This window comes from Oncorhynchus keta, chromosome 21 (genome assembly GCF_023373465.1).
Source record: "Oncorhynchus keta strain PuntledgeMale-10-30-2019 chromosome 21, Oket_V2, whole genome shotgun sequence".
Taxonomy (NCBI): domain Eukaryota; kingdom Metazoa; phylum Chordata; class Actinopteri; order Salmoniformes; family Salmonidae; genus Oncorhynchus; species Oncorhynchus keta.
The window spans coordinates 54,300,994-54,327,211 of NC_068441.1; the positions used below are offsets into that span (position 1 = coordinate 54,300,994).

At 46.6% G+C, this 26,218-nt stretch overlaps 1 protein-coding gene and 1 long non-coding RNA gene across 14 annotated transcripts in view; both read left to right on the forward strand.

The window, feature by feature from the left end:
- slc6a11b (solute carrier family 6 member 11b) overlaps window positions 1-26,218 on the forward strand; it is a 91,076-nt gene that overhangs the window by 24,157 nt on the left and 40,701 nt on the right. Inside the window, exon 7 of the mRNA XM_052474240.1 lies at window positions 14,396-14,530. Coding sequence (XP_052330200.1) covers window positions 14,396-14,530 — 135 coding nt within the window. The remainder of the gene's footprint in view (window positions 1-14,395; window positions 14,531-26,218) is intronic.
- Window positions 10,205-11,316, forward strand: LOC127910445 (uncharacterized). 13 transcript variants are annotated; one of them, XR_008074927.1, is made up of 4 exons: window positions 10,205-10,320; window positions 10,364-10,621; window positions 10,706-10,920; window positions 11,048-11,316. It is a non-coding gene; the product is annotated as an uncharacterized LOC127910445 (long non-coding RNA). The 13 variants fall into 13 exon arrangements; XR_008074917.1 differs by having other exon boundaries at window positions 10,205-10,621; window positions 10,706-10,963; XR_008074921.1 differs by having other exon boundaries at window positions 10,205-10,621; window positions 10,706-10,963; window positions 11,091-11,316.

Sequence of the window (26,218 nt, forward strand, 5' to 3'; positions counted from 1 at the left end):
CTTCTGGTTGGGGTATGTACGTACAGTCACTGGGGGGGATGACGTCATCGATGCACTTATTATTCAAGCCAGTGACAAATGTGGTGTACTCCTCAATGCCATCAGAAGAATCCCAGAACATATTCCAGTCTGTGCTAGTAAAACAGTCCTGTAGTTTAGCATCTGCTTCATCTGACCACGTTTTCATAGACCAAGTCACTGATGCTTCCTGCTTTCATTTTTAGCTTGTTAGCGGGAATCGGGAGGATAGAATCATGGTCAGATTTGCCAAATGGAGGGTGAGGGAGAGCTTTGTATGTGTCTCTGTGTGTGGAGTAAAGGTGGTCTGGAGTTTTTTTTTACCCTCTGGTTGCATATTTAACATGCTGATAGAAATGAGGTTTAACTGATTTAAGATTGAAAGGATTAAAGTTTCCCTGCGTTAATGTCCCCGGCCACTAGGAGCGCCGCCTCTGGATGAGTGTCTTCCTGTTTGCTCATTGAGTGCGGTTTTAGTGCAGCATCGGTCTGTGGTGGTATGTAGACCAGCTACGAAAAATACAGATGAAAGCTCCCATGGTAGATAGTGTGGTCTACAGTTTATCATGAGATACTCTACCTCAGGCAAGCAAAAAAACAAATCAAATCAAATTGTATTGCTCACATATACACATTTTGCAGATATTATTGCGGATGGAGTGAAATGCTTGTATTCCAACAATGCAGTAATATCTAATAATTCACAATAATTCACAACAATACACACATCTAAAAGTAAAAGAATGGAATAAAGAAATATATACAGTGCCTTGCAAAAGTATTTGGCCCCCTTGAACTTTGCGACCTTTTGCCACATTTCAGGCTTCAAACATAAAGATATAAAACTGTATTTTTTTGTGAAGAATCAACAACAAGTGGGACACAATCATGAAATGGAACGACATTTATTGGATATTTCAAACTTTTTTAACAAATCAAAAACTGAAAAATTGGGCGTGCAAAATTATTCAGCCCCTTTCAGTGCAGCAAACTCTCTCCAGAAGTTCAGTGAGGATCTCTGAATGATCCAATGTTGACCTAAATGACTAATGATGATAAATACAATCCACCTGTGTGTAATCAAGTCTCCGTATAAATGCACCTGCACTGTGATAGTCTCAGAGGTCCGTTAAAAGCGCAGAGAGCATCATGAAGAACAAGGAACACACCAGGCAGGTCCGAGATACTGTTGTGAAGAAGTTTAAAGTCGGATTTGGATACAAAAAGATTTCACAAACTTTAAACATCCCAAGGAGCACTGTGCAAGCGATAATATTGAAATGGAAGGAGTATCAAACCACTGCAAATCTACCAAGACCTGGTTAAATGCGATGGTTCACACTTTCAGTTTTGCGCGAATGCTGCCATATATCTACGGTTTTCCTTGTTTGGGTAGGTTTTAATAGTCACAGTGGGAACAACATCTCCTATACACTTTCTGACAAACTCAGTCACCGTTTCTGTGTATATCAACCTCCCTATCCCCCTCTCCGTGCCTTGTCCCATTCCGGCCCCCTGTCCAAGTTCCCTATCTCCCTCTCCGTGCCTTGTCCCATTCCGTCCCCCTGTCCAAGTTCCCTATCCCCCTCTCCGTGCCTTGTCCCATTCCGTCCCCCTGTCCAAGTTCCCTATCCCCCTCTCCGTGCCTTGTCCCATTCCGTCCCCCTGTCTAAGTTCCCTATCCCCCTCTCCGTGCCTTGTCCCATTCCGGCCCCCTGTCCAAGTTCCCTATCTCCCTCTCCGTGCCTTGTCCCATTCCGTCCCCCTGTCCAAGTTCCCTATCCCCCTCTCCGTGCCTTGTCCCATTCCGTCCCCCTGTCCAAGTTCCCTATCCCCCTCTCTGTGCTTCTCTCTCCCTGTCCCCCTCTCCGTGCCTTGTCCCATTCTCCCCCCATGTCCTGTCCCTATCCCCCCTCCGTTCCCTTCCGCCCCCTGTCCAGTTCCCTATCCCCCTCTCCGTGCCTTGTCCCATTCCGTCCCCCTGTCCAAGTTCCCTATCCCCCTCTCCGTGCCTTGTCCCATTCCATCCCCCTGTCTAAGTTCCCTATCCCCCTCTCTGTGCTTCTCTCTCCCTGTCCTCCTCTCCGTGCTTTGTCCCCCTTCTCCTTCCCTCTCTCTGTGCCTCTCTCTCCCTGTCCCCCTCTATCCCACCTCCCTGCCAACCTCTCCGTGCCTCTCTCTCCCTGTCCCTCTCTCCAACCTCCCTGTCCCCTCTCTGTGCCCCTCTCTCCCTGTCCCCCTTTCCGTTCTTTGAGCCTCTACCCAGTCCCTTCCATTCTCCCTGCAGTCTTTAAGAAAGTAGAACAGATTCAATGAACCAGAATGAGAAGGGGAGGAGAGAAAGAGAAATGAAGAGAGATGTGGAAAAATGAATGGGCTCACATTGTACAGGAGAAAAGAGGACTCGGCAGCGAAGGAGGCCTATATCTCCTGAAGTGTCTTTTGTCCCAACGTGAAGTAAGCCGAAAGAATGCTCCTTCATAGCCCGGGTCTTTAGGGAACAGTCCAAGATTGATTTCTGCTTTCACTGAGAGGGAAGTAGAGCGTTGATGAGGGGCATGCAGAGTTCCTTCTCCTCTCTCTCTCTCCCCTCATCCTCATCCTCTCTCTCTCTCTCCCCTCATCCTCTCTCTCTCTCCCCTCATCCTCTCTCTCTCTCCCCTCATCCTCTCTCTCTCACCTACTCACTTCTCTCTCTCTCTCACTTTGTAGATGTACAGTGAGCTGTCTGCTTGTGGTTAGATGTATGTACAGTGAGCTCCAAAACTATTGGGACAGTGACATTTGTTGTCGTTGTTTTGGCTCTGTGTACTCCAGCACTTTGGATTTGAAATGATACAATAACTACGAGGTTCAAGTGCAAACTGTCAGCTTTAATCCGAGGGTATTTTCATCCATATCGAGTGAACCGTATATGATGGTATATCATGGTATACCATGGTATATAATGGTATATAATGGTATATCATGGTATATAATGGTATATCATGGTATATAATGGTATATAATGGTATATCATGGTATATCATGGTATATAATGATATATAATGTATTGTGTCATTTTGGAGTCACTTTTATTATAATATATAATATGTTTTCTAAATTAATGTGGATGTGGATAATCCTGAATAATGAGTGATGATGCACAAATATCATACCTCCAAGTTCACGTTTTACAACAAAAATGTTTTTAGGGGACATTTTGACTTGCTCGGTCATGTGCTGGGGTGGTGTGGTGGCAGTGGGTTTGAGATGTGATCATTTTTATTAGACTGATTAAAAAACTAGGGGCTTTTCTTTCTCTCACACTCCCTTCTTCTGTACATAGTGTTTTTTTAAACTTGACTATGGGGTTATGTGGGTTCAGATAATATGCTGCAAAGAAGAAGCAAGTTTGATTCTGTTGAGTCTCATATATGATTGACATGAGAACTACAACAGGAGTTATGTAACTCTATTCAACATGGCTGAATGACAAGTCTGGCGGTCACACACACTGATGTAGCTAGTCGTGTGAGAGGAGTTGGCGACTGGGTGCCAAGCGTTGTGGGGAACACTGAAGGGGTTAAGGAATGATGTGTGTCTGTGCCAAGACGGCAGGACTCTGCTCTAAAGAACCTAATGGAGACACTAATTCTCTCAAGGAGGGAGGGGAGGGAGGGAGGGAGGGAGCCGGTGCTCCGAGCCAGCGAGCGGTTGAGATGGAGGGATAGAGAGAGAGAGTGATGGAGGGAACGAGGGAAGAGGCTGGAGCTAGAGGGATTGAAGGATTATGAAATATAGTGGTGGAAAAATCACTCAGCATCTTCCCTCTCCAACGCACAGAGGAGAGGAAAGAGATACAAATAGAATACTTAGAGCTGTGCTGGGGTTATGGATGACAACATGATGTTCAGTGTCTGGATCAGAAGCAGACCTCTACACAAATAGGGAGGGGAGTTATCTGTGTGTGTGTCTCTCTCTCTCTCTCTCTCTCTCTCTCTCTCTCTCTCTCTCTCTCTCTCTCTCTCCTCTCTCTCTCTCTCTCTCTCTCTCTCTCCAATTAAAGGGCTTTATTGGCATGGGAAACATATGTTTACATTGCCAAAGCAAATGTAATAGATAATAATAAATAAAAAAAGGTGAAATAAACAATAACAACATGAACAGTAAACATTACACTCACAGAAGTTCCAAAAGAATAAAGACATTTCAAAAGTCATATTATGTGCAAATAGTTAAAGTACAAAAGGGAAAATAAATAAGCATAAAAATGGGTTGTATTTACAATGGTGTTTGTTCTTCACTGGTTGCCCTTTTCTTGTGGCAACAGGTGACACATCTTGCTGCTGTGATGACACACTGTGGTACTGTGGTACTGTCGTACCAAATACTTATTTTCCACCATAATTTGCAAATAAATTCATAAAAATCCTAATTTTTTTCTCTCATTTTGTCTGTCATAGTTGAAGTGTACCTTTGTTGAAAATCACAGGCCTCTCTCATCTTTTTAAGTGGGTGAACTTGCACAATTGGTGGCTGACTAAATACCCCCCCCCCCCACTGTATATATACAGTACATCTATGTGTGAATGATCCTTGAAACAATTCCAGTTCCAGTTAATAGAACCCTCCACCTCCCCCGGCTTAGACTGGGTTAAAACAGTTACATTTTAAAGATCAGGGAGGTTTTCCAATACCTCGCAAATAAGGGCACCTATTGGTAGATGGGTAAAAAAAATATTTAAAAAAAAGCAGATATTGAATATCCCTTTGAGCATGGTGAAGTTATTAATTACACTTTGAATGGTGTATCAATACATCCAGTCACTACAAAGATACAGGCGTCCTTCCTAACTCAGTTGCTGGAGAGGAAGGAAACTGTTTAGGTATTTCATCAATGGTGACTTTAAAACAGTGAGAGTTTAATGGCTGTGAGAGGGAAAAAACAATACTAACCTAATCGACAATGTGAAAAGAAGGAAGCCTGTCCAAAATAAAAATATGACAAAACTTGCAACAAGGCACTGAAGTAATACTGCAAAAAAATGTATCAAATTGAATTGAAGACTGCAATTGGGTTAAAATATTTATCAAAGATATTTCTACATTTTGGTATTTTGTTCCTGTAAGCCATTTAACAACTATAACGCAGGAACACACATCAGCTAACATTATTATAACTAACATTGTAATTGGAGTTGGATACAGTTACATACAGTGGCTTGGGGGTTTGTATCATTTACACAACATGTCTACCACTTTGAAGATGCAACATATTTTTTATCGTGAAACAAACAAGAAATAAGAAATCAAAATAAATCAAACTTGAACGTGGCAGCAGGTAGCCTAGTGTTTAGCACGTTGGGCCAGTAACCGAAAGGATGCTGCATTGAATCCCCGAGCTGACAAGGTAAAAATCTGTCGTTCTGCCCCTGAACAAGTCAGTTAACCCACTGTTCCTAGGTGTCACTAAAAATAAGAATTTGTTCTTAATTAACTGCCTAGTTAAATAAAGATAACACCCCCAAAAAAAAAAGTGAATACTTTGTAGAGCCACCTTGTACAGCTCCAAATTTCTCTATAAGCTTGGCACATCTGGCCACTGGGATTTTGGCAAAACTGCTCCGGCTCCTACAAGTTGGATGGGTTCCACTGATGTGCAGCAATTTTAAGTCACACTACAGATTCTCAATTGGATTGAGGTCTGGGCTTTGACTAGGCCATTCCAAGACATTTAAATGTTTCCCCTTAAAACACTCGAGTGTTGCTTTTTAATGCAACACTCGAGCGGCAGGGTAGCCTAGTGGTTAGAGCGTTGGACTAGTAACCGGAAGGTTGCAAGTTCAAAATCCCTGAGCTGGCAAGGTACAAATCTGTCATTCTGCCCCTGAACAGGCAGTTAACCCACTGTTCCTAGGCCGTCATTGAAAATAAGAATTTGTTCTTAACTGACTTGCCTAGTTAAATAAAGGTAAAAAAAATAAATACAGGGGCCATTGACCTGCTGGAAGGTGAACCTCTGTCCCAGTCTCATATATCCGGAAGACTCCAACAGGTTTCCCTCAAGAATTCCCCTTTATTTAGCACCATCCATCATTCTTTTCAATTCAATTCTGACCAGTTTCCCTGCCGATGAAAAACATGGTCCCTGCAGTCCCTGCCGATGAAAAACATGGTCCCTGCAGTCCCTGCCGACGAAAAACATGGTGTTCTCGTAGGTGATGTAGGGTGTTGGGTTTGCCTTTGATGGCCAAAAAGCTCAATTTTAGTCTCATCTGACCATATGTTTGGGGAGTCTCCCACATGCCTTTTGGCGAACACCAAATGTGAAAGCAATGGCATTTTTCTGGCCACTCTTCTGTAAAGCCCAGCTCTGTGGAGTGTACGGCTTGAAGTGGTCCTATGGACAGACACTCCAATGTGGAGCTTTGCAGCTCCTTCAGAGTTATTTATTTGGTCTCTTTATTGCCTCTCTGATTAATTTGAGTTTTGGTGGGTGACCCTCTCTTGGCAGGTTTGTTGTGGTGCCATATTCTTTACATTTTTTAAAATAGATTTAATGGTGCTCCGTGGGATGATCAAAGTTTCAGATATTTTTTTAACCCTGATCTGTACTTCTCCACAACTTTGCCCCTGACCTGTTTGGAGAGCTCCCTGGTCTTCATGGTGGTGCCCTTTGATTAGAGGTGTTGCAGGTGTGTGTATATATACTGAGATCATGTGACACTTAGATTGCACACAGGTGGACTTCACTTATCTAATCATGTGACTACTGAAGGTAATTGGTTGCAGCAGATCTTATTTAGGGGCTTCATAGCAAAGGGGGTGAAAACATAAACACCCACCACTTTTCCATTATAAAAAATAAATAACATTGAAACAAGTTTTTTTTTCTTCATTTCACTTCACCAATTTGGACTAGTTTGTGTATATGTCCATCACAGGAAATCCAGATAAAAATACATTTAAATGACAGGTTGTCGTGCAACATAATAAGATAAACGCCAAGGGGGATAAAAACTTTTGCAAGGCACTGTAAAAGACCTTAAATGCACAACTTGAAGTAAACACGTATTTGGCCATGGAGCACGTTCTGATTGGCCAGTGAGGGGCCAAGCCGCGACACACCCACAACTTGAAGTAAACACGTATTTGGCCATGGAGCACGTTCTGATTGGCCAGTGAGGGGCACACCCACAACTTGTTCATTCATCAGAACTCAGCCCTCTGGTCCTGTTCCCTCCCCAGCCCTGTTCCCTCCCCAGCCCTGTTCCCTCCCCAGGCCTGTGACCCAGTCTCTGGTCCTGTTCCCTCCCCAGCCCTGTGACCCAGTCTCTGGTCCTGTTACCAGCCCTGTGACCCAGTCTCTGGTCCTGTTCCCTCCTCAGCCCTGTGACCCAGTCTCTGGTCCTGTTCCCTCCCCAGCCCTGTGACCGAGTCTCTGGTCCTGTTCCCTCCCCAGCCCTGTGACCCAGTCTCTGGTCCTGTTCCCTCCCCAGCCCTGTGGCCCAGTCTCTGGTCCTGTTCAAATCAAATCAAATCAAATTTATTTATATAGCCCTTCGTACATCAGCTGATATCTCAAAGTGCTGTACAGAAACCCAGCCTAAAACCCCAAACAGCAAACAATGCAGGTGTAAAAGCACGGTGGCTAGGAAAAACTCCCTAGAAAGGCCAAAACCTAGGAAGAAACCTAGGAACCGGGCTATGTGGGGTGGCCAGTCCTCTTCTGGCTGTGCCGGGTGGAGATTATAACAGAACATGGCCAAGATGTTCAAATGTTCATAAATGACCAGCATGGTCGAATAATAATAAGGCAGAACAGTTGAAACTGGAGCAGCAGCACAGTCAGGTGGACTGGGGACAGCAAGGAGCCATCATGTCAGGTAGTCCTGGGGCACGGTCCTAGGGCTCAGGTCCTCCGAGAGAGAGAAAGAAAGAGAGAATTAGAGAGAGTATATGTGGGGTGGCCAGTCCTCTTCTGGCTGTGCCGGGTGGAGATTATAACAGAACGTGGCCAAGATGTTCAAATGTTCATAAATGACCAGCATGGTTGAATAATAGTAAGGCAGAACAGTTGAAACTGGAGCAGCAGCATGGCCAGGTGGACTGGGGACAGCAAGGAGTCATCATGTCAGGTAGTCCTGGGACATGGTCCTAGGGCCCAGGCCAGTTGAAACTGGAGCAGCAGCATGGCCAGGTGGACTGGGGACAGCAAGGAGTCATCATGTCAGGTAGTCCTGGGGCATGGTCCTAGGGCTCAGGTCCTCCGAGAGAGAGAAAGAAAGAGAGAAGGAGAGAATTAGAGAACGCACACTTAGATTCACACAGGACACCACAGGACACACACCCTCCCCAGGCCTGTGACCCAGTCTCTGATCCTGTTCCCTCCCCAGCCCTGTGACCCAGTCTCTGGTCCTGTTCCCTCCTCAGCCCTGTTCCCTCCTCAGCCCTGTTCCCTCCTCAGCCCTGTGACCCTGTCTCTGGTCCTGTTTCTTCCCCAGCCCTGTGACCCAGTCTCTGGTCCTGTTTCTTCCCCAGGCCTGTGGCCCAGACTCTGGTCCTGTTCCCTCCTCAGCCCTGTGACCCAGTCTCTGGTCCTGTTCCCTCCCCAGGCCTGTGGCCCAGACTCTGGTCCTGTTCCCTCCTCAGCCCTGTGACCCAGTCTCTGGTCCTGTTCCCTCCTCAGCCCAGTTCCCTCCTCAGCCCTGTTCCCTCCTCAGCCCTGTGACCCAGTCTCTGGTCCTGTTCCCTCCCCAGCCCTGTGACCCAGTCTCTGGTCCTGTTCCCTCCCCAGCCCTGTGACCCAGACTCTGGTCCTGTTCCCTCCCCAGCCCTGTGACCCAGTCTCTGGTCCTGTTCCCTCCCCAGCCCTGTGACCCAGACTCTGGTCCTGTTCCCTCCCCAGCCCTGTGACCCAGCTTCTTGCAGGTCTGGGAGGAGAGGAGAGGAGAGGAGAGGAGAGGAGAGGAGGGAGAGGGAGAGGGAGGGGGAGAGGAGAGGAAAGGGAAGGGAGGGGAGGGGGATCCCAGCGGAGAGGAGAGGAGAGGAGAGGAGAGGGAGAGGAGAGGAGAGGAGAGGAGAGGAGAGGAGAGGGAGGGGGATCCCAGCTGAGGCAGTGTGGGAAAATTATCTGGCTCGGCATGTGCACACCCAATTACCCACAACCCCCCGGCAGGTGACCCAGGTCACTGGACTGTATAGTGAAACAGCAGTCGCCCGTATGAATGGACGGGCTGGCGGACTGCTTTGTGGAGTAACAGACTTGTTGTGTCCACTTGGGGTACTTGCTTCAAAAGGTGGTTTGTGCTTGTTGATTGACCAATCACAGCTATTCACTGAATTCCCAATGAAACGACATTGACAACAGATATGCGAGTGAATACCCAGAACATCCCAGGTCTGCATGCAGATGATATTCATTTAGGCAGTGTTTGGGATTCATGCCTTCCCCTATAGAGTATGTCAAACAGAGATGGTATGATATACAGAGTCTTCAGAGAGATTCTAACCCGTTGATTTATTCCACGTGTTGTTGTGTTACAGCTTGAATTCACAATGGATTCAATCTATATATTTCTCTCACCCATCTACGCACCTCATAATTACAAAGCGAAAACATGTTTTTAGACGTTTTTTGCAAATGTATTGGAAATTAAATGCAGAAATATCTCATTTACGTTAAGTATTCACATCCCTGAGTTAATACATTGTAAAAGCACATTTGTCAGCAATTGCAGCTGTGAGTCTTTCTGGGTAAATCTCTTAAGATCTTTCCACACCTAGATTGTGCAACATTTTTCCATTATAATTTTCAAGTAGATTTAAGTCAAAACTGTAACTCGGCCACTCAGGAACATTCACTGTCTTCTTAGCAAGCAACTCCAGTGTATATTTGGCCTTGTGTTTTAGATTATTGTCCTGCTGAAAGGTAAATTCATCTCCCAGTGTCTGCTGGAAAGCAGAATGAACCAGGTTTTCCTCTATGGTTTTGTCTGTGCATTCAGTTCTTTCCCCCTGGAAAAACTCCCAAGTCCTTAACGATTACAAACATACCCATAACATGATGCAGCCACCACTACGCTTGAAAATATGGAGAGTGGGACTCAGTAATGTATTGTATTGGATTTGTCCCAAACATAACACTTTGTATTGCGGACAAAAAGTGAATTTTGCAGTATTACTTTATTGCAGGGCTTTCCAACCCTGTTCCTGGAGAGATACCCTCCTGTAGGTTTTAACTCCAACCCTGTTCCTGGAGAGATACCCTCCTGTAGGTTTTAACTCCAACCCTGTTCCTGGAGAGATACCCTCCTGTAGGTTTTAACTCCAACCCTGTTCCTGGAGAGCTACCCTCCTGTAGGTTTTAACTCCAACCCTGTTCCTGGAGAGATACCCTCCTGTAGGTTTTAACTCCAACCCTGTTCCTGGAGAGCTACCCTCCTGTAGGTTTTAACTCCAACCCTGTTCCTGGAGAGCTACCCTCCTGTAGGTTTTAACTCCAACCCTGTTCCTGGAGAGCTACCCTCCTGTAGGTTTTAACTCCAACCCTGTTCCTGGAGAGATACCCTCCTGTAGGTTTTAACTCCAACCCTGTTCCTGGAGAGATACCCTCCTGTAGGTTTTAACTCCAACCCTGTTCCTGGAGAGCTACCCTCCTATAGGTTAACTCCAACCCTGTTCCTGGAGAGCTACCCTCCTGTAGGTTTTAACTCCAACCCTGTTCCTGGAGAGCTACCCTCCTGTAGGTTTTAACTCCAACCCTGTTCCTGGAGAGCTACCCTCCTGTAGGTTTTAACTCCAACCCTGTTCCTGGAGAGCTACCCTCCTGTAGGTTTTAACTCCAACCCTGTTCCTGGAGAGAAACCCTCCTGTAGGTTTTAACTCCAACCCTGTTCCTGGAGAGATACCCTCCTGTAGGTTTTCACTCCAACCCTGTTCCTGGAGAGATACCCTCCTGTAGGTTTTAACTCCAACCCTGTTCCTGGAGAGCTACCCTCCTATAGGTTAACTCCAACCCTGTTCCTGGAGAGCTACCCTCCTGTAGGTTTTAACTCCAACCCTGTTCCTGGAGAGCTACCCTCCTGTAGGTTTTAACTCCAACCCTGTTCCTGGAGAGCTACCCTCCTGTAGGTTTTAACTCCAACCCTGTTCCTGGAGAGCTACCCTCCTGTAGGTTTTAACTCCAACCCTGTTCCTGGAGAGCTACCCTCCTGTAGGTTTTAACTCCAACCCTGTTCCTGGAGAGCTACCCTCCTGTAGGTTTTAACTCCAACCCTGTTCCTGGAGAGCTACCCTCCTGTAGGTTTTCAATCCAACTCTAATCTAGCTAGATTCTAATAATCAGCTGGTTGATAAACTGAATCAGGCTAGTTACAACTGGGGTTGGAGTGAAAGCCTACAGGAGGGTATCTCTCCAGGAACAGGGTTGGAGTGAAAGCCTACAGGAGGGTATCTCTCCAGGAACAGGGTTGGAGTGAAAGCCTACAGGAGGGTATCTCTCCGGGAACAGGGTTGAAGTGTCCTGCTTTAGTGCCTTGTTACAAACTGGATGCATGTTTTGGAATATTTTTTATTCTGTACAGGCTTCTTTTCACTCTGTCAATTATGTTCGTATTGTGGAGTAACTACAATGCTGTGGATCCATCCTCAGTTTTCTCCTGTCACAGCCATTAAACTCTGTAACTGTTTTAAAGTCACCGTTGGTTTCATGGTGAAATCCCTGAGCAGTTTCCTTCCTCTCCGGCAACTGAGTTAGGAAGGACGTCTGTATCTTTGTAGTGACTGGGTGTATTGATACACCATCCAAAGTGTAATTAATAACTTCACCATGCTCAAAGGGATATTCAATGTCTGCAGTAGGTGCCCTTCTCTCTGATTCCACTTTGACATTATCTACCAATAGGTGCCTTTCTTTGCGAGACTTTGGAAAACCTCCCTGGTCTTTGTGGTTGAATCTGTGTTTGAAATTCACTGCTCGACTGAGGGACCTTACAGATAATTGTATGTGTGGGGTACAGGGATGAGGTAGTCATTCAGAAATCATATTAAACACTGTTATTACACACAGAGTGAGTCCATACAACTTATTATGTGACTTGTTAAAAGCACATTTTTACTCCTGAACTTATTTAGGTTTTCCATAACAAAAGTGGTTGAATACTTATTGACTCAAAACATTTTAGCTTTGCATTATTTATTATTTTGTAAACATCTATCCATCTATAGGTGGTGTACTTAACTGTTACCTTCCCCTATAGATTATAATATGTAATATTTAATATGATATGCTGTTGTTGTGGTTCTGTCCATCTATAGGTGGTGTATGTGACTGCTACCTTCCCCTATAGATTATATTATATAATATGATATGCTGTTGTTGTGGTTCTGTCCTCCTATAGGTGGTGTATGTGACTGCTACCTTCCCCTATAGATTATATTATATAATATGATATGCTGTTGTTGTGGTTCTGTCCATCTATAGGTGGTGTACTTAACTGCTACCTTCCCCCTATAGATTATATTATATAATATGATATGCTGTTGTTGTGGTTCTGTCCATCTATAGGTGGTGTATGTGACTGCTACCTTCCCCTATAGATTATATTATATAATATGATATGCTGTTGTTGTGGTTCTATCCATCTATAGGTGGTGTATGTGACTGCTACCTTCCCCTATAGATTATATTATATAATATGATATGCTGTTGTTGTGGTTCTGTCCATCTATAGGTGGTGTACTTAACTGCTACCTTCCCCCTATAGATTATATTATATAATATGATATGCTGTTGTTGTGGTTCTATCCTCCTATAGGTGGTGTATGTGACTGCTACCTTCCCCTATAGATTATATTATATAATATGATATGCTGTTGTTGTGGTTCTGTCCTCCTATAGGTGGTGTATGTGACTGCTACCTTCCCCTATAGATTATATAATATAATATGATATGCTGTTGTTGTGGTTCTGTCCATCTATAGGTGGTGTATGTGACTGCTACCTTCCCCTATAGATTATATAATATAATATGATATGCTGTTGTTGTGGTTCTGTCCTCCTATAGGTGGTGTATGTGACTGCTACCTTCCCCTATAGATTATATTATATAATATGATATGCTGTTGTTGTGGTTCTGTCCATCTATAGGTGGTGTATGTGACTGCTACCTTCCCCTATAGATTATATAATATAATATGATATGCTGTTGTTGTGGTTCTGTCCATCTATAGGTGGTGTATGTGACTGCTACCTTCCCCTATAGATTATATTATATAATATGATATGCTGTTGTTGTGGTTCTGTCCTCCTATAGGTGGTGTATGTGACTGCTACCTTCCCCTATAGATTATATTATATAATATGATATGCTGTTGTTGTGGTTCTATCCATCTATAGGTGGTGTATGTGACTGCTACCTTCCCCTATAGATTATATTATATAATATGATATGCTGTTGTTGTGGTTCTGTCCTCCTATAGGTGGTGTATGTGACTGCTACCTTCCCCTATAGATTATATTATATAATATGATATGCTGTTGTTGTGGTTCTGTCCTCCTATAGGTGGTGTATGTGACTGCTACCTTCCCCTATAGATTATATTATATAATATGATATGCTGTTGTTGTGGTTCTGTCCATCTATAGGTGGTGTATGTGACTGCTACCTTCCCCTATAGATTATATTATATAATATGATATGCTGTTGTTGTGGTTCTGTCCTCCTATAGGTGGTGTATGTGACTGCTACCTTCCCCTATAGATTATATTATATAATATGATATGCTGTTGTTGTGGTTCTGTCCTCCTATAGGTGGTGTATGTGACTGCTACCTTCCCCTATAGATTATATTATATAATATGATATGCTGTTGTTGTGGTTCTGTCCATCTATAGGTGGTGTATGTGACTGCTACCTTCCCCTATAGATTATATTATATAATATGATATGCTGTTGTTGTGGTTCTGTCCTCCTATAGGTGGTGTATGTGACTGCTACCTTCCCCTATAGATTATATTATATAATATGATATGCTGTTGTTGTGGTTCTGTCCATCTATAGGTGGTGTATGTGACTGCTACCTTCCCCTATAGATTATATTATATAATATGATATGCTGTTGTTGTGGTTCTGTCCATCTATAGGTGGTGTATGTGACTGCTACCTTCCCCTATAGATTATATTATATAATATGATATGCTGTTGTTGTGGTTCTGTCCATCTATAGGTGGTGTATGTGACTGCTACCTTCCCCTATAGATTATATTATATAATATGATATGCTGTTGTTGTGGTTCTGTCCATCTATAGGTGGTGTATGTGACTGCTACCTTCCCCTATAGATTATATTATATAATATGATATGCTGTTGTTGTGGTTCTATCCATCTATAGGTGGTGTATGTGACTGCTACCTTCCCCTATGTCATGCTGTTGGTCCTGCTGATCCGAGGGGTGACTCTGCCGGGGGCGTGGGAAGGAATCAAGTTCTACCTGTACCCTGACATCTCCCGCCTCTCAGACCCACAGGTAGGTACCGTCGCTCGATCCAACATGGCCTCCTGGTCGCCTTCTCTCTCAGCCACGAGCAGTTAGTGTCTCAGCAACTGTCACCTTCGATCCAACATGGCCTCCCTGTCGCCTTCTCTCTCTCAGCCACGAGCAGTTAGTGTCTCAGCAACTGTCACCTTCGATCCAACATGGCATCCCTGTCGCCTTCTCTCTCAGCCACGAGCAGTTAGTGTCTCAGCAACTGTCACCTTCGATCCAACATGGCATCCCTGTCGCCTTCTCTCTCAGCCACGAGCAGTTAGTGTCTCAGCAACTGTCACCTTCGATCCAACATGGCATCCCTGTCGCCTTCTCCCCCAGCTGCTGTTACTCTCTCAACAACTGTCAACCTAGGTCTGCTCGATCCAACATGGCCTCCCGGTCGCCTTCTCTCTAAGCCGTTAGCAGTTTGTCTCACAGCAACTGGGCAAATCTAAATGTGTGCCCTGTTCCCTTTATAGTGCACTACTTTTGTGCTAGCGTCTTTTACATCAAGCGGCCTCACCCTAAAGTAACAGGAGATTGGCTCCTGCCCCTATGGGCCGTTCTGGCCCCTGAGCCTGTGAGCCGTTCTGGCCCCTGACCCTGTGAGCCGTTCTAGCCCCTGGCCCAATGGGCCGTTCTGGCCCTATGGGCCGTTCTGGCCCCTGGCCCTGTGGGCCGTTCTGGCCCCTGACCCTGTGAGCCGTTCTGGCCCCTGACCCTGTGAGCCGTTCTAGCCCCTGGCCCAATGGGCCGTTCTGGCCCCTGACCCTGTGAGCCGTTCTGGCTCCTGGCCCTAAGGGCCGTTCTGGCTCCTGGCCCTGTGGGCCGTTCTGGCCCCTGACCCTATGGGCCGTTCTCGCTCCTAGCCCTAAGGGCCACTCTGGCTCAGATAGAACATACCTTTCTTTACATAATGTTGGGCCTTGCACCGTAAGCCCTATACCCCTATACCCTATAACCCTATACACCTATACCCCTATACCCTATAACCCTATACTCATATACCCTATACCCCTATACCCCTATACCCTATACCCTATAACCCTATACCCCTAACCCTAACCCTATACCCCTACAACCCTATACCCCTATACCCCTACAACCCTATACCCTATAACCCTATACCCCTATACCCCTACAACCCTATACCCTATACCCCTACAACCCTATACCCCTACAACCCTATACCCCTATACCCCTATACCCCTACAACCCTATACCCCTATACCCCTACAACCCTATAACCCTACAACCCTATACCCCTACAACCCTATACCCCTATACCCCTACAACCCTATACCCCTATACCCCTATAACCCTATACCCCTATAACCCTATACCCCTTTACCATATACCCCTATACCCCTATACCCTATACCCCTATACCCCTATACCATATACCCCTTATACCCTATACCCTACAACCCTATACCCCTTTACCATATACCCCTATACCCCTATACCATATACCCCTACAGCCCTATAAACCTATACCCCTATAACCCTATACCCCTATACCATATACCCCTATACCCCTATACCCTATACCCCTATACGCCTATACCCTATACCCCTATACCCCTACACCCCCATACCCCTACAACCCTATAACCCTATACCCCTATAACTCATACCCCTATACCCTATACCCATATACCCACCCCCATACAACCCTATAACCCTATACCCCTATAACTCATACCCCTATACCCTATACCCCTATCCCCATACCCCTACAACCCTACACCCCCATACCCCTACAACCCTACACCCCCATACCCCTACAACCCTATACCCCTATACCCTATACCCCTATACCCCTACACCCCCATACCCCTACAACCCTATACCCCCATACCCCTACAACCCTTCAGTTCACATGTCTAGGGACAGTCTAATATTGACCTAATGACCTTCAGTTCACATGTCTAGGGACAGTCTAATATTGACCTAATGACCTTCAGTTCACATGTCTAGGGACAGTCTAATATTGACCTAATGACCTTCAGTTCACATGTCTAGGGACAGTCTAATATTGACCTAATGACCTTCAGTTCACATGTCTAGGGACAGTCTAATATTGACCTAATGACCTTCAGTTCACATGTCTAGGGACAGTCTAATATTGACCCCTTCAGTTCATGTCTAGGAACAGTCTAATATTGACCTAATGACCTTCAGTTCACATGTCTAGGGACAGTCTGATATTGACCTAATGACCTTCAGTTCACATGTCTAGGGACAGTCTAATATTGACCTAATGACCTTCAGTTCACATGTCTAGGGACAGTCTGATATTGACCTAATGACCTTCAGTTCACATGTCTAGGGACAGTCTAATAGTTACCTAATAACAATGCATATTAACAAGAATCATGAACTTTTATCCTGCAGACATTTAATTACCTGATGGATTTGGCAAGTTATCAATTCATTGGCACAATATTGTCCACTTCTTCGTCTTTTAAAAGGACGGCACTGGGAAAGTTGATATGTGACAAAAACCGGTCATTCATCTGTAGGCTGCGAACATAGCGCTTCAGTTCTGACCCAAACTGGGCCCAGTACCTGTTCAACTCTGTAATATCCCTCAAAACACAGGGATGACGATTCACACGGGAGAAGTATTATCAGAGGACATTGGGGTTTTCAGAATTAAAAAAAATGTTTTTAGGGCTGGGATAATAAAAATTACTGACATGGCAGATTCGGACGGGACCAAAATTACAGACGTGGTGATTTGTGTCCGTGCACACAAACAATTACATTAGCTGAGCTCCCCCAGTAAAACATGTCTGTACCCCCTATACCCCTATACCCTACACCCCTATACCCTATATCCCTATACCCCTATACCCCTATACCCCTATATCCCTATACCCCTATACCCTATATCACTATACCCCTATACCCTATATCCCTATATCCCTATGCCCCTATACCCCTATATCCCTATACCCCTATACCCTATATCCTATACCCCTATACCCTATATCCCTATACCCCTATATCCCTATACCCCTATACCCTATATCCCTATATCCCTATACCCCTATACCCTATACCCCTATATCCCTATATCCCTATACCCCTATACCCATATACCCTATACCCTATATCCCTATACCCCTATACCCTATACCCCTATGTGTATGTCTGTAGAAAGGAGTGATATGCAGGGGAAAGGGTTCCATTCAGGACTCTCAGAGCAGTGACAGCAGTGGTAGCTAGCTGACTATAGGAGGTAGAGGTGTAGTGGTGGGGTGTTGACTATAGGAGGTAGAGGTGTAGTGGTGGGGTGCTGACTATAGGAGGTAGAGGTGTAGTGGTGGGGTGTTGACTATAGGTGGTAGAGGTGTAGTGGTGGGGTGTTGACTATAGGAGGTAGAGGTGTAGTGGTGGGGTGTTGACTATAGGAGGTAGAGGTGTAGTGGTGGGGTGTTGACTATAGTTGACTATAGGAGGTAGAGGTGTAGTGGTGGGGTGTTGACTATAGTTGACTATAGGAGGTAGAGGTGTAGTGGTGGGGTGTTGACTATAGGAGGTAGAGGTGTAGTGGTGGGGTGTTGACTATAGTTGACTATAGGAGGTAGAGGTGTAGTGGTGGGGTGTTGACTATAGTTGACTATAGGAGGTAGAGGTGTAGTGGTGGGGTGTTGACTATAGTTGACTATAGGAGGTAGTGGTGTAGTGGTGGGGTGTTGACTATAGTTGACTATAGGAGGTAGAGGTGTAGTGGTGGGGTGTTGACTATAGGAGGTAGTGGTGTAGTGGTGGGGTGTTGACTATAGGAGGTAGAGGTGTAGTGGTGGGGTGTTGACTATAGGAGGTAGAGGTGTAGTGGTGGGGTGTTGACTATAGGAGGTAGAGGTGTAGTGGTGGGGTGTTGACTATAGTTGACTATAGGAGGTAGAGGTGTAGTGGTGGGGTGTTGACTATAGGAGGTAGAGGTGTAGTGGTGGGGTGTGACTATAGTTGACTATAGGAGGTAGAGGTGTAGTGGTGGGTGTTGACTATAGTTGACTATAGGAGGTAGAGGTGTAGTGGTGGGGTGTTGACTATAGGAGGTAGAGGTGTAGTGGTGGGGTGTTGACTATAGTTGACTATAGGAGGTAGAGGTGTAGTGGTGGGGTGTTGACTATAGTTGACTATAGGAGGTAGAGGTGTAGTGGTGGGGTGCTGACTATAGTTGACTATAGGAGGTAGAGGTGTAGTGGTGGGGTGTTGACTATAGGAGGTAGAGGTGTAGTGGTGGGGTGCTGACTATAGTTGACTATAGGAGGTAGAGGTGTAGTGGTGGGGTGTTGACTATAGGAGGTAGAGGTGTAGTGGTGGGGTGTTGACTATAGGAGGTAGAGGTGTAGTGGTGGGGTGTTGACTATAGGAGGTAGAGGTGTAGTGGTGGGGTGTTGACTATAGGAGGTAGAGGTGTAGTGGTGGGGTGTTGACTATAGGAGGTAGAGGTGTAGTGGTGGGGTGTTGACTATAGTTGACTATAGGAGGTAGTGGTGTAGTGGTGGGGTGTTGACTATAGTTGACTATAGGAGGTAGAGGTGTAGTGGTGGGGTGTTGACTATAGAAGGTAGAGGTAGTGGTGGGGTGTTGACTATAGGAGGTAGAGGTGTAGTGGTGGGGTGTTGACTATAGGAGGTAGAGGTGTAGTGGTGGGGTGTTGACTATAGTTGACTATAGGAGGTAGAGGTGGTGGTGGGGTGTTGACTATAGGAGGTAGAGGTGTAGTGGTGGGGTGTTGACTATAGTTGACTATAGGAGGTAGAGGTGTAGTGGTGGGGTGTGACTATAGAAGGTAGAGGTGTAGTGGTGGGGGTGTTGACTATAGGAGGTAGTGGTGTAGTGGTGGGGTGTTGACTATAGTAGAGGTGTAGTGGTGGGGTGTTGACTATAGGAGGTAGTGGTGTAGTGGTGGGGTGTTGACTATAGGAGGTAGAGGAGTGGTGTTGTGTTGAGGAGGTGGTGTAGTGGTGGGGTGTTGACTATAGGAGGTAGAGGTGTAGTGGTGGGGTGTTGACTATAGGAGGTAGAGGTGTAGTGGTGGGGTGCTGACTATAGTTGACTATAGGAGGTAGAGGTGTAGTGGTGGGGTGTTGACTATAGGAGGTAGAGGTGTAGTGGTGGGGTGTTGACTTAGGAGGTAGAGGTAGTGGTGGGTGTGACTATAGGAGGTAGAGGTGTAGTGGTGGGGTGTTGACTATATGAGGTAGAGGTGTAGTGGTGGGGTGTTGACTATAGGAGGTAGAGGTGTAGTGGTGGGGTGTTGACTATAGTTGACTATAGGAGGTAGAGGTGTAGTGGTGGGGTGTTGACTATAGTTGACTATAGGAGGTAGAGGTGTAGTGGTGGGGTGTTGACTATAGGAGGTAGAGGTGTAGTGGTGGGGTGTTGACTATAGGAGGTAGAGGTGTAGTGGTGGGGTGTTGACTATAGGAGGTAGAGGTGTAGTGGTGGGGTGTTGACTATAGGAGGTAGAGGTGTAGTGGTGGGGTGTTGACTATAGTTGACTATAGGAGGTAGAGGTGTAGTGGTGGGGTGCTGACTATAGTTGACTATAGGAGGTAGAGGTGTAGTGGTGGGGTGTTGACTATAGTTGACTATAGGAGGTAGAGGTGTAGTGGTGGGGTGTTGACTATAGGAGGTAGAGGTGTAGTGGTGGGGTGTTGACTATAGGAGGTAGAGGTGTAGTGGTGGGGTGTTGACTATAGGAGGTAGAGGTGTAGTGGTGGGGTGTTGACTATAGGAGGTAGAGGTGTAGTGGTGGGGTGTTGACTATAGTTGACTATAGGAGGTAGAGGTGTAGTGGTGGGGTGTTGACTATAGTTGACTATAGGAGGTAGAGGTGTAGTGGTGGGGTGTTGACTATAGGAGGTAGAGGTGTAGTGGTGGGGTGTTGACTATAGGAGGTAGAGGTGTAGTGGTGGGGTGCTGACTATAGTTGACTATAGGAGGTAGAGGTGTAGTGGTGGGGTGCTGACTATAGTTGACTATAGGAGGTAGAGGTGTAGTGGTGGGGTGTTGACTATAGTTGACTATAGGAGGTAGAGGTGTAGTGGTGGGGTGTTGACTATAGTTGACTATAGGAGGTAGAGGTGTAGTGGTGGGGTGTTGACTATAGGAGGTAGAGGTGTAGTGGTGGGGTGTTGACTATAGTTGACTATAGGAGGTAGAGGTGTAGTGGTGGGGTGTTGACTATAGGAGGTAGTGGTGTAGTGGTGGGGTGTTGACTATAGTTGACTATAGGAGGTAGAGGTGTAGTGGTGGGGTGTTGACTATAGTTGACTATAGGAGGTAGAGGTGTAGTGGTGGGGTGTTGACTATAGGAGGTAGAGGTGTAGTGGTGGGGTGTTGACTATAGTTGACTATAGGAGGTAGAGGTGTAGTGGTGGGGTGTTGACTATAGTTGACTATAGGAGGTAGAGGTGTAGTGGTGGGGTGTTGACTATAGTTGACTATAGGAGGTAGAGGTGTAGTGGTGGGGTGTTGACTATAGGAGGTAGAGGTGTAGTGGTGGGGTGTTGACTATAGGAGGTAGAGGTGTAGTGGTGGGGTGTTGACTATAGGAGGTAGAGGTGTAGTGGTAGCTATAGCTGCCTATAGGAGGTAGAGGTGTAGTGGTGGGGTGTTGACTATAGGAGGTAGAGGTGTAGTGGTGGGGTGTTGACTAGTGTAGTGGTGGGGTGTTGACTATAGGAGGTAGAGGTGTAGTGGTGGGGTGTTGACTATAGGAGGTAGAGGTGTAGTGGTGGGGTGCTGACTATAGACTATAGGAGGTAGAGGTGTAGTGGTGGGGTGTTGACTATAGGAGGTAGAGGTGTAGTGGTGGGGTGTTGACTATAGTTGACTATAGGAGGTAGAGGTGTAGTGGTGGGGTGTTGACTATAGGAGGTAGAGGTGTAGTGGTGGGGTGTTGACTATAGGAGGTAGAGGTGTAGTGGTGGGGTGTTGACTATAGGAGGTAGAGGTGTAGTGGTGGGGTGTTGACTATAGGAGGTAGAGGTGTAGTGGTGGGGTGTTGACTATAGGAGGTAGAGGTGTAGTGGTGGGGTGCTGACTATAGGAGGTAGAGGTGTAGTGGTGGGGTGTTGACTATAGGAGGTAGAGGTGTAGTGGTGGGGTGTTGACTATAGGAGGTAGAGGTGTAGTGGTGGGGTGTGACTATAGGAGGTAGAGGTGTAGTGGTGGGGTGTTGACTATAGTTGACTATAGGAGGTAGAGGTGTAGTGGTGGGGTGTTGACTATAGTTGACTATAGGAGGTAGAGGTGTAGTGGTGGGGTGTTGACTATAGCTGACTATAGGAGGTAGAGGTGTAGTGGTGGGGTGTGACTATAGTTGACTATAGGAGGTAGAGGTAGTGGTGGGTGTTGACTATAGGAGGTAGAGGTGTAGTGGTGGGGTGTGACTATAGGAGGTAGAGGTGTAGTGGTGACTATAGGAGGTAGAGGTGTAGTGGTGGGGTGTTGACTATAGTTGACTATAGGAGGTAGAGGTGTAGTGGTGGGGTGTTGACTATAGTTGACTATAGGAGGTAGAGGTGTAGTGGTGGGGTGTTGGAGGTAGAGGTAGTGGTGACTATAGGAGGTAGAGGTGTAGTGGTGGGGTGTTGACTATAGGAGGTAGAGGTGTAGTGGTGGGGTGTTGACTATAGGAGGTAGAGGTGTAGTGGTGGGGTGTTGACTATAGGAGGTAGAGGTGTAGTGGTGGGGTGTTGACTATAGGAGGTAGAGGTGTAGTGGTGGGGTGCTGACTATAGTTGACTATAGGAGGTAGAGGTGTAGTGGTGGGGTGTTGACTATAGTTGACTATAGGAGGTAGAGGTGTAGTGGTGGGGTGTTGACTATAGGAGGTAGTGGTGTACATTTAACATTTACATTTAAGTCATTTAGCAGACGCTGACTTATCCAGAGCGACTTACAAATTGGTGCATTGACTTATGACATCCAGTGGAGCAGCCACTAGAATAGGTGTAGTGGTGGGGTGATAAGGATTGATCCTATCCTATGTATTCCTTAAAGAGGTGGGGTTTCAGGTGTCTCCGGAAGGTGGTGATTGACTCCGCTGTCCTGGCGTGTTTTGTTCCACTATAGGAGGTAGAACAGTTTTGGTGGGGGAACTGTACTTCCTCAGTGGTGGGACTAGCAGGCCAGAGGTGGATGAACGCAGTGCCCTTGTTTGGTGGGGCCTGATCAGAGCCTGGATAGGGTGCCGTTCCCCTCAGCTCCGTAGGCAAGCACCATGGTCTTGTGGTGGGGATGCGAGCTTGACCAGTGGAGAGAGCGGAGGAGCGGGGTGAGTGGTGGGAAGTGTTGAACACCAGGAGGCTAGGGTGTGAGTGGTGGGGTGTAATGGCACAGGCAGGAGCCCAGCCAACAGCTAGTAGTAATCCAGACGGGAGATGACATAGGAGGTTAGACCTGCGCCGTAGTGGAGGGGGTCGTGACTCTATGTTGACTATAGGAGGTAGCCTTGTGTTAGTGGAACGACAGGGTGTTGTCCAGGATCACACCAAGGTTCTTAGCGCTCTGGGAGGAGGTACAATGGTTGTCAACCGTGATGGCGAGATCATGGACTAGTCCTTCCCCGGAGGAAGAGGTGTAGTGCTTGAGGTGGTGATCCGTCATCCACACTGATATGTCTGAGACATGCAGAGATGCGATTCAGACCTGGTCATCAGAAGGAGGAAAGGAGAAGATTAATTGTGTGATCTATAGGAGGTAGGAGAGACCAGTGGTGACAGAGCCAAGTGACTTGACTATAGCGAGAATAGGAGAGGGCCTAGAACAGAGCCCTGGGGACACCAGTGGTGGGCGCGTGGTGAGGAGACTATAGCCACGCCACCTGGTAGGAGCGTGTCCGTGGTGGTGGTGTTGCCCAACTAGAGGGTGGAGAGAGGATCTGATGGTTCACAGTAGTGGAAGGCAGCCGATAGGTCTAGAAGGATGAGTGTAGAGGTGTAGTGGTGGGGTGTTGACAGAGGGTAGAGAGTGCTTTAACGGTGGGAGCGCCTTGACAGAGAAGAGGTAGTTGAATGACTAGTCTTGAAACCTGACTGATTTGGATCAAGAAGGTCATTCTGATAGGAGAGTGGCCAGAGGTGTAAGAGTGGTACTGGTCTGTGTTGACATCGGAGGGATCGAGTGGGTTTTTTTCAGAAGGGGTGCAACTCTCGCTTGAAGACGGAAGGGACGTAGCCAGGGTCAGATGAGTGATAGTGAGGTGTGGTGTTGACTAGAAGAGAGGTAGGGTCGAGGGGTAGGTGGTGGGGTGTTGACTAGAGTTTCATCTGGAGAGAGAGGGGAGAAAGAGGTCAGAGCACCGGGTAGGGCAGTGTGAGCAGATAGCGGTGTGTTTGACTAGCAAACGAGGATCGGATGTCGTCGACTTCTTTTCAAAATGGTTGAGAAGTCATCTGCAGAGGGGAGGGGGGGAGGGGGAGGAGGATTCAGGAGGGAGAGAAGGTGGCAAAGAGCTTCCTAGGGTTAGGGCAGATGCTTGGACTTTAGAGGGTAGAAAGTGGCTTTAGCAGCAGAGACAGAGGAGGAAAATGTGAGAGGAGGGAGCTAAAGGATGCCAGGTCCGCAGGGAGGCGTAGTGGTGCCCGGGTGTTCTGTGAGCTAATGAGTTGAGCCACGGAGGGGAGGGGAGACCGAGTGGAAGATAGGGGACATAGAGAGTCAAAGATGCTAAAGGGAGGAGAGGAGGGTTGAGGAGGCAGAATCAGGAGATAGGTTGGAGAAGGTTTGACAGAGGGAAGAGATATAGGATGGAAGAGGTGAGAGTGGGGGGAGAGAGAGCGAAGGTATGGGAGGAGGTACCATCCGAGTAGGGGCAGTGGTGGGAAGTGTTGATGAGAGGAGGGGAAAAGGATACAAGTAGTGGTGGGGGGAGTTGCAATGAGGTTAGTGGAAGAACAGCATCTAGTAAAGATGAGGTCGAGCGTAGTGTAGTGTAGTGGTGGGGTGTTGACTATAGGAGGTAGAGGTGTAGTGGTGGGGTGTGACTATGACTATAGGAGGTAGAGGTGTAGTGGTGGGGTGTTGACTATAGGAGGTAGAGGTGTAGTGGTGGGGTGTTGACTATAGGAGGTAGAGGTGTAGTGGTGGGGTGTTGACTATAGGAGGTAGAGGTGTAGTGGTAGCTAGCTGCCTATAGGAGGTAGAGGTGTAGTGGTGGGGTGTTGACTATAGGAGGTAGAGTCAACTTCATATTAGCGTACTGGGTTGAACTAACACCCTCTATACTTCTCGACTGCGTAACAATGCACACCAATGCACTGAAAGCACAACAAGCAGAAAGAGGAGTGGTCTGAAGATTGACTCAGAGAGAGAAAGAGGAGTGGTCTGAAGATTGACTCAGAGAGAGAAAGAGGAGTGGTCTGAAGATTGACTCAGAGAGAGAAAGAGGAGTGGTCTGAAGATTGAGTCAGAGAGAGAGAGAGAAAGAGGTATGGTCTGAAGATTGAATCAGAGAGAGAGAGAGAAAATGAGTGGTCTGAAGATTGAGTCAGAGAGAGAAAGAGGAGTGGTCTGAAGATTGACTCAGAGAGAGAAAGAGGAGTGGTCTGAAGATTGAGTCAGAGAGAGAGAGAGAAAGAGGTATGGTCTGAAGATTGCATCAGAGAGAGAGAGAGAAAATGAGTGGTCTGAAGATTGAGTCAGAGAGAGAGAGGAGTGGTCTGAAGATTGACTCAGAGAGAGAGAGGAGTGGTCTGAAGATTGAGTCAGAGAGAGAGAGAGAGAGTGGTCTGAAGATTGACTCAGAGAGAGAGAGAGAGTGGTCTGAAGATTGAGTCAGAGAGAGAGAGGAGTGGTCTGAAGATTAAGTCAGAGAGAGAGAGAAAGAGGAGTGGTCTGAAGATTGAGTCAGAGAGAGGTAGAGAGAGAGAGGAGTGGTCTGAAGATTGAGTCAGAGAGAGAGTAGGTCTGAAGATTGAGTCAGAGAGGGGTGAGAGAGAGGAGTGGTCTGAGATTGAGTCAGAGAGAGAGAGAGGAGGGGTGGTCTGAAGATTGAGTCAGAGAGAGAGAGAGAGAGAGAGAGAGAGAGAGAGAGAGAGAGAGAGAGAGAGAGAGAGAGAGAGAAAAGACAGAGATGAAGGGTATTGAAGTGGGCTGGAGATGACTGGTACAGAGGAATGGCTCCTCCTGAAGTACCAGGCTCTTATAGTGTAGCCTATAGCAGCTCCAACATACCAACCCTTTCATAGCAGCTCCAACATACCAACCCTTTCATAGCAGCTCCAACATACCAACCCTTTCATAGCAGCTCCAACATACCAACCCTTTCATAGCAGCTCCAACATACCAACCCTTTCATAGCAGCTCCAACATACCAACCCTTTCATAGCAGCTCCAACATACCAACCCTTTCATAGCAGCTCCAACATACCAACCCTTTCATAGCAGCTCCAACATACCAACCCTTTCATAGCAGCTCCAACATACCAACCCTTTCATAGCAGCTCCAACATACAAACCCTTTATAGCAGCTCCAACATACCAACCCTTTATAGCAGCTCCAACATACCAACCCTTTCATAGCAGCTCCAACATACCAACCCTTTCATAGCAGCTCCAACATACCAACCCTTTCATAGCAGCTCCAACATACATAGCAGCTCCAACATACCAACCCTTTCATAGCAGCTCCAACATACCAACCCTTTCATAGCA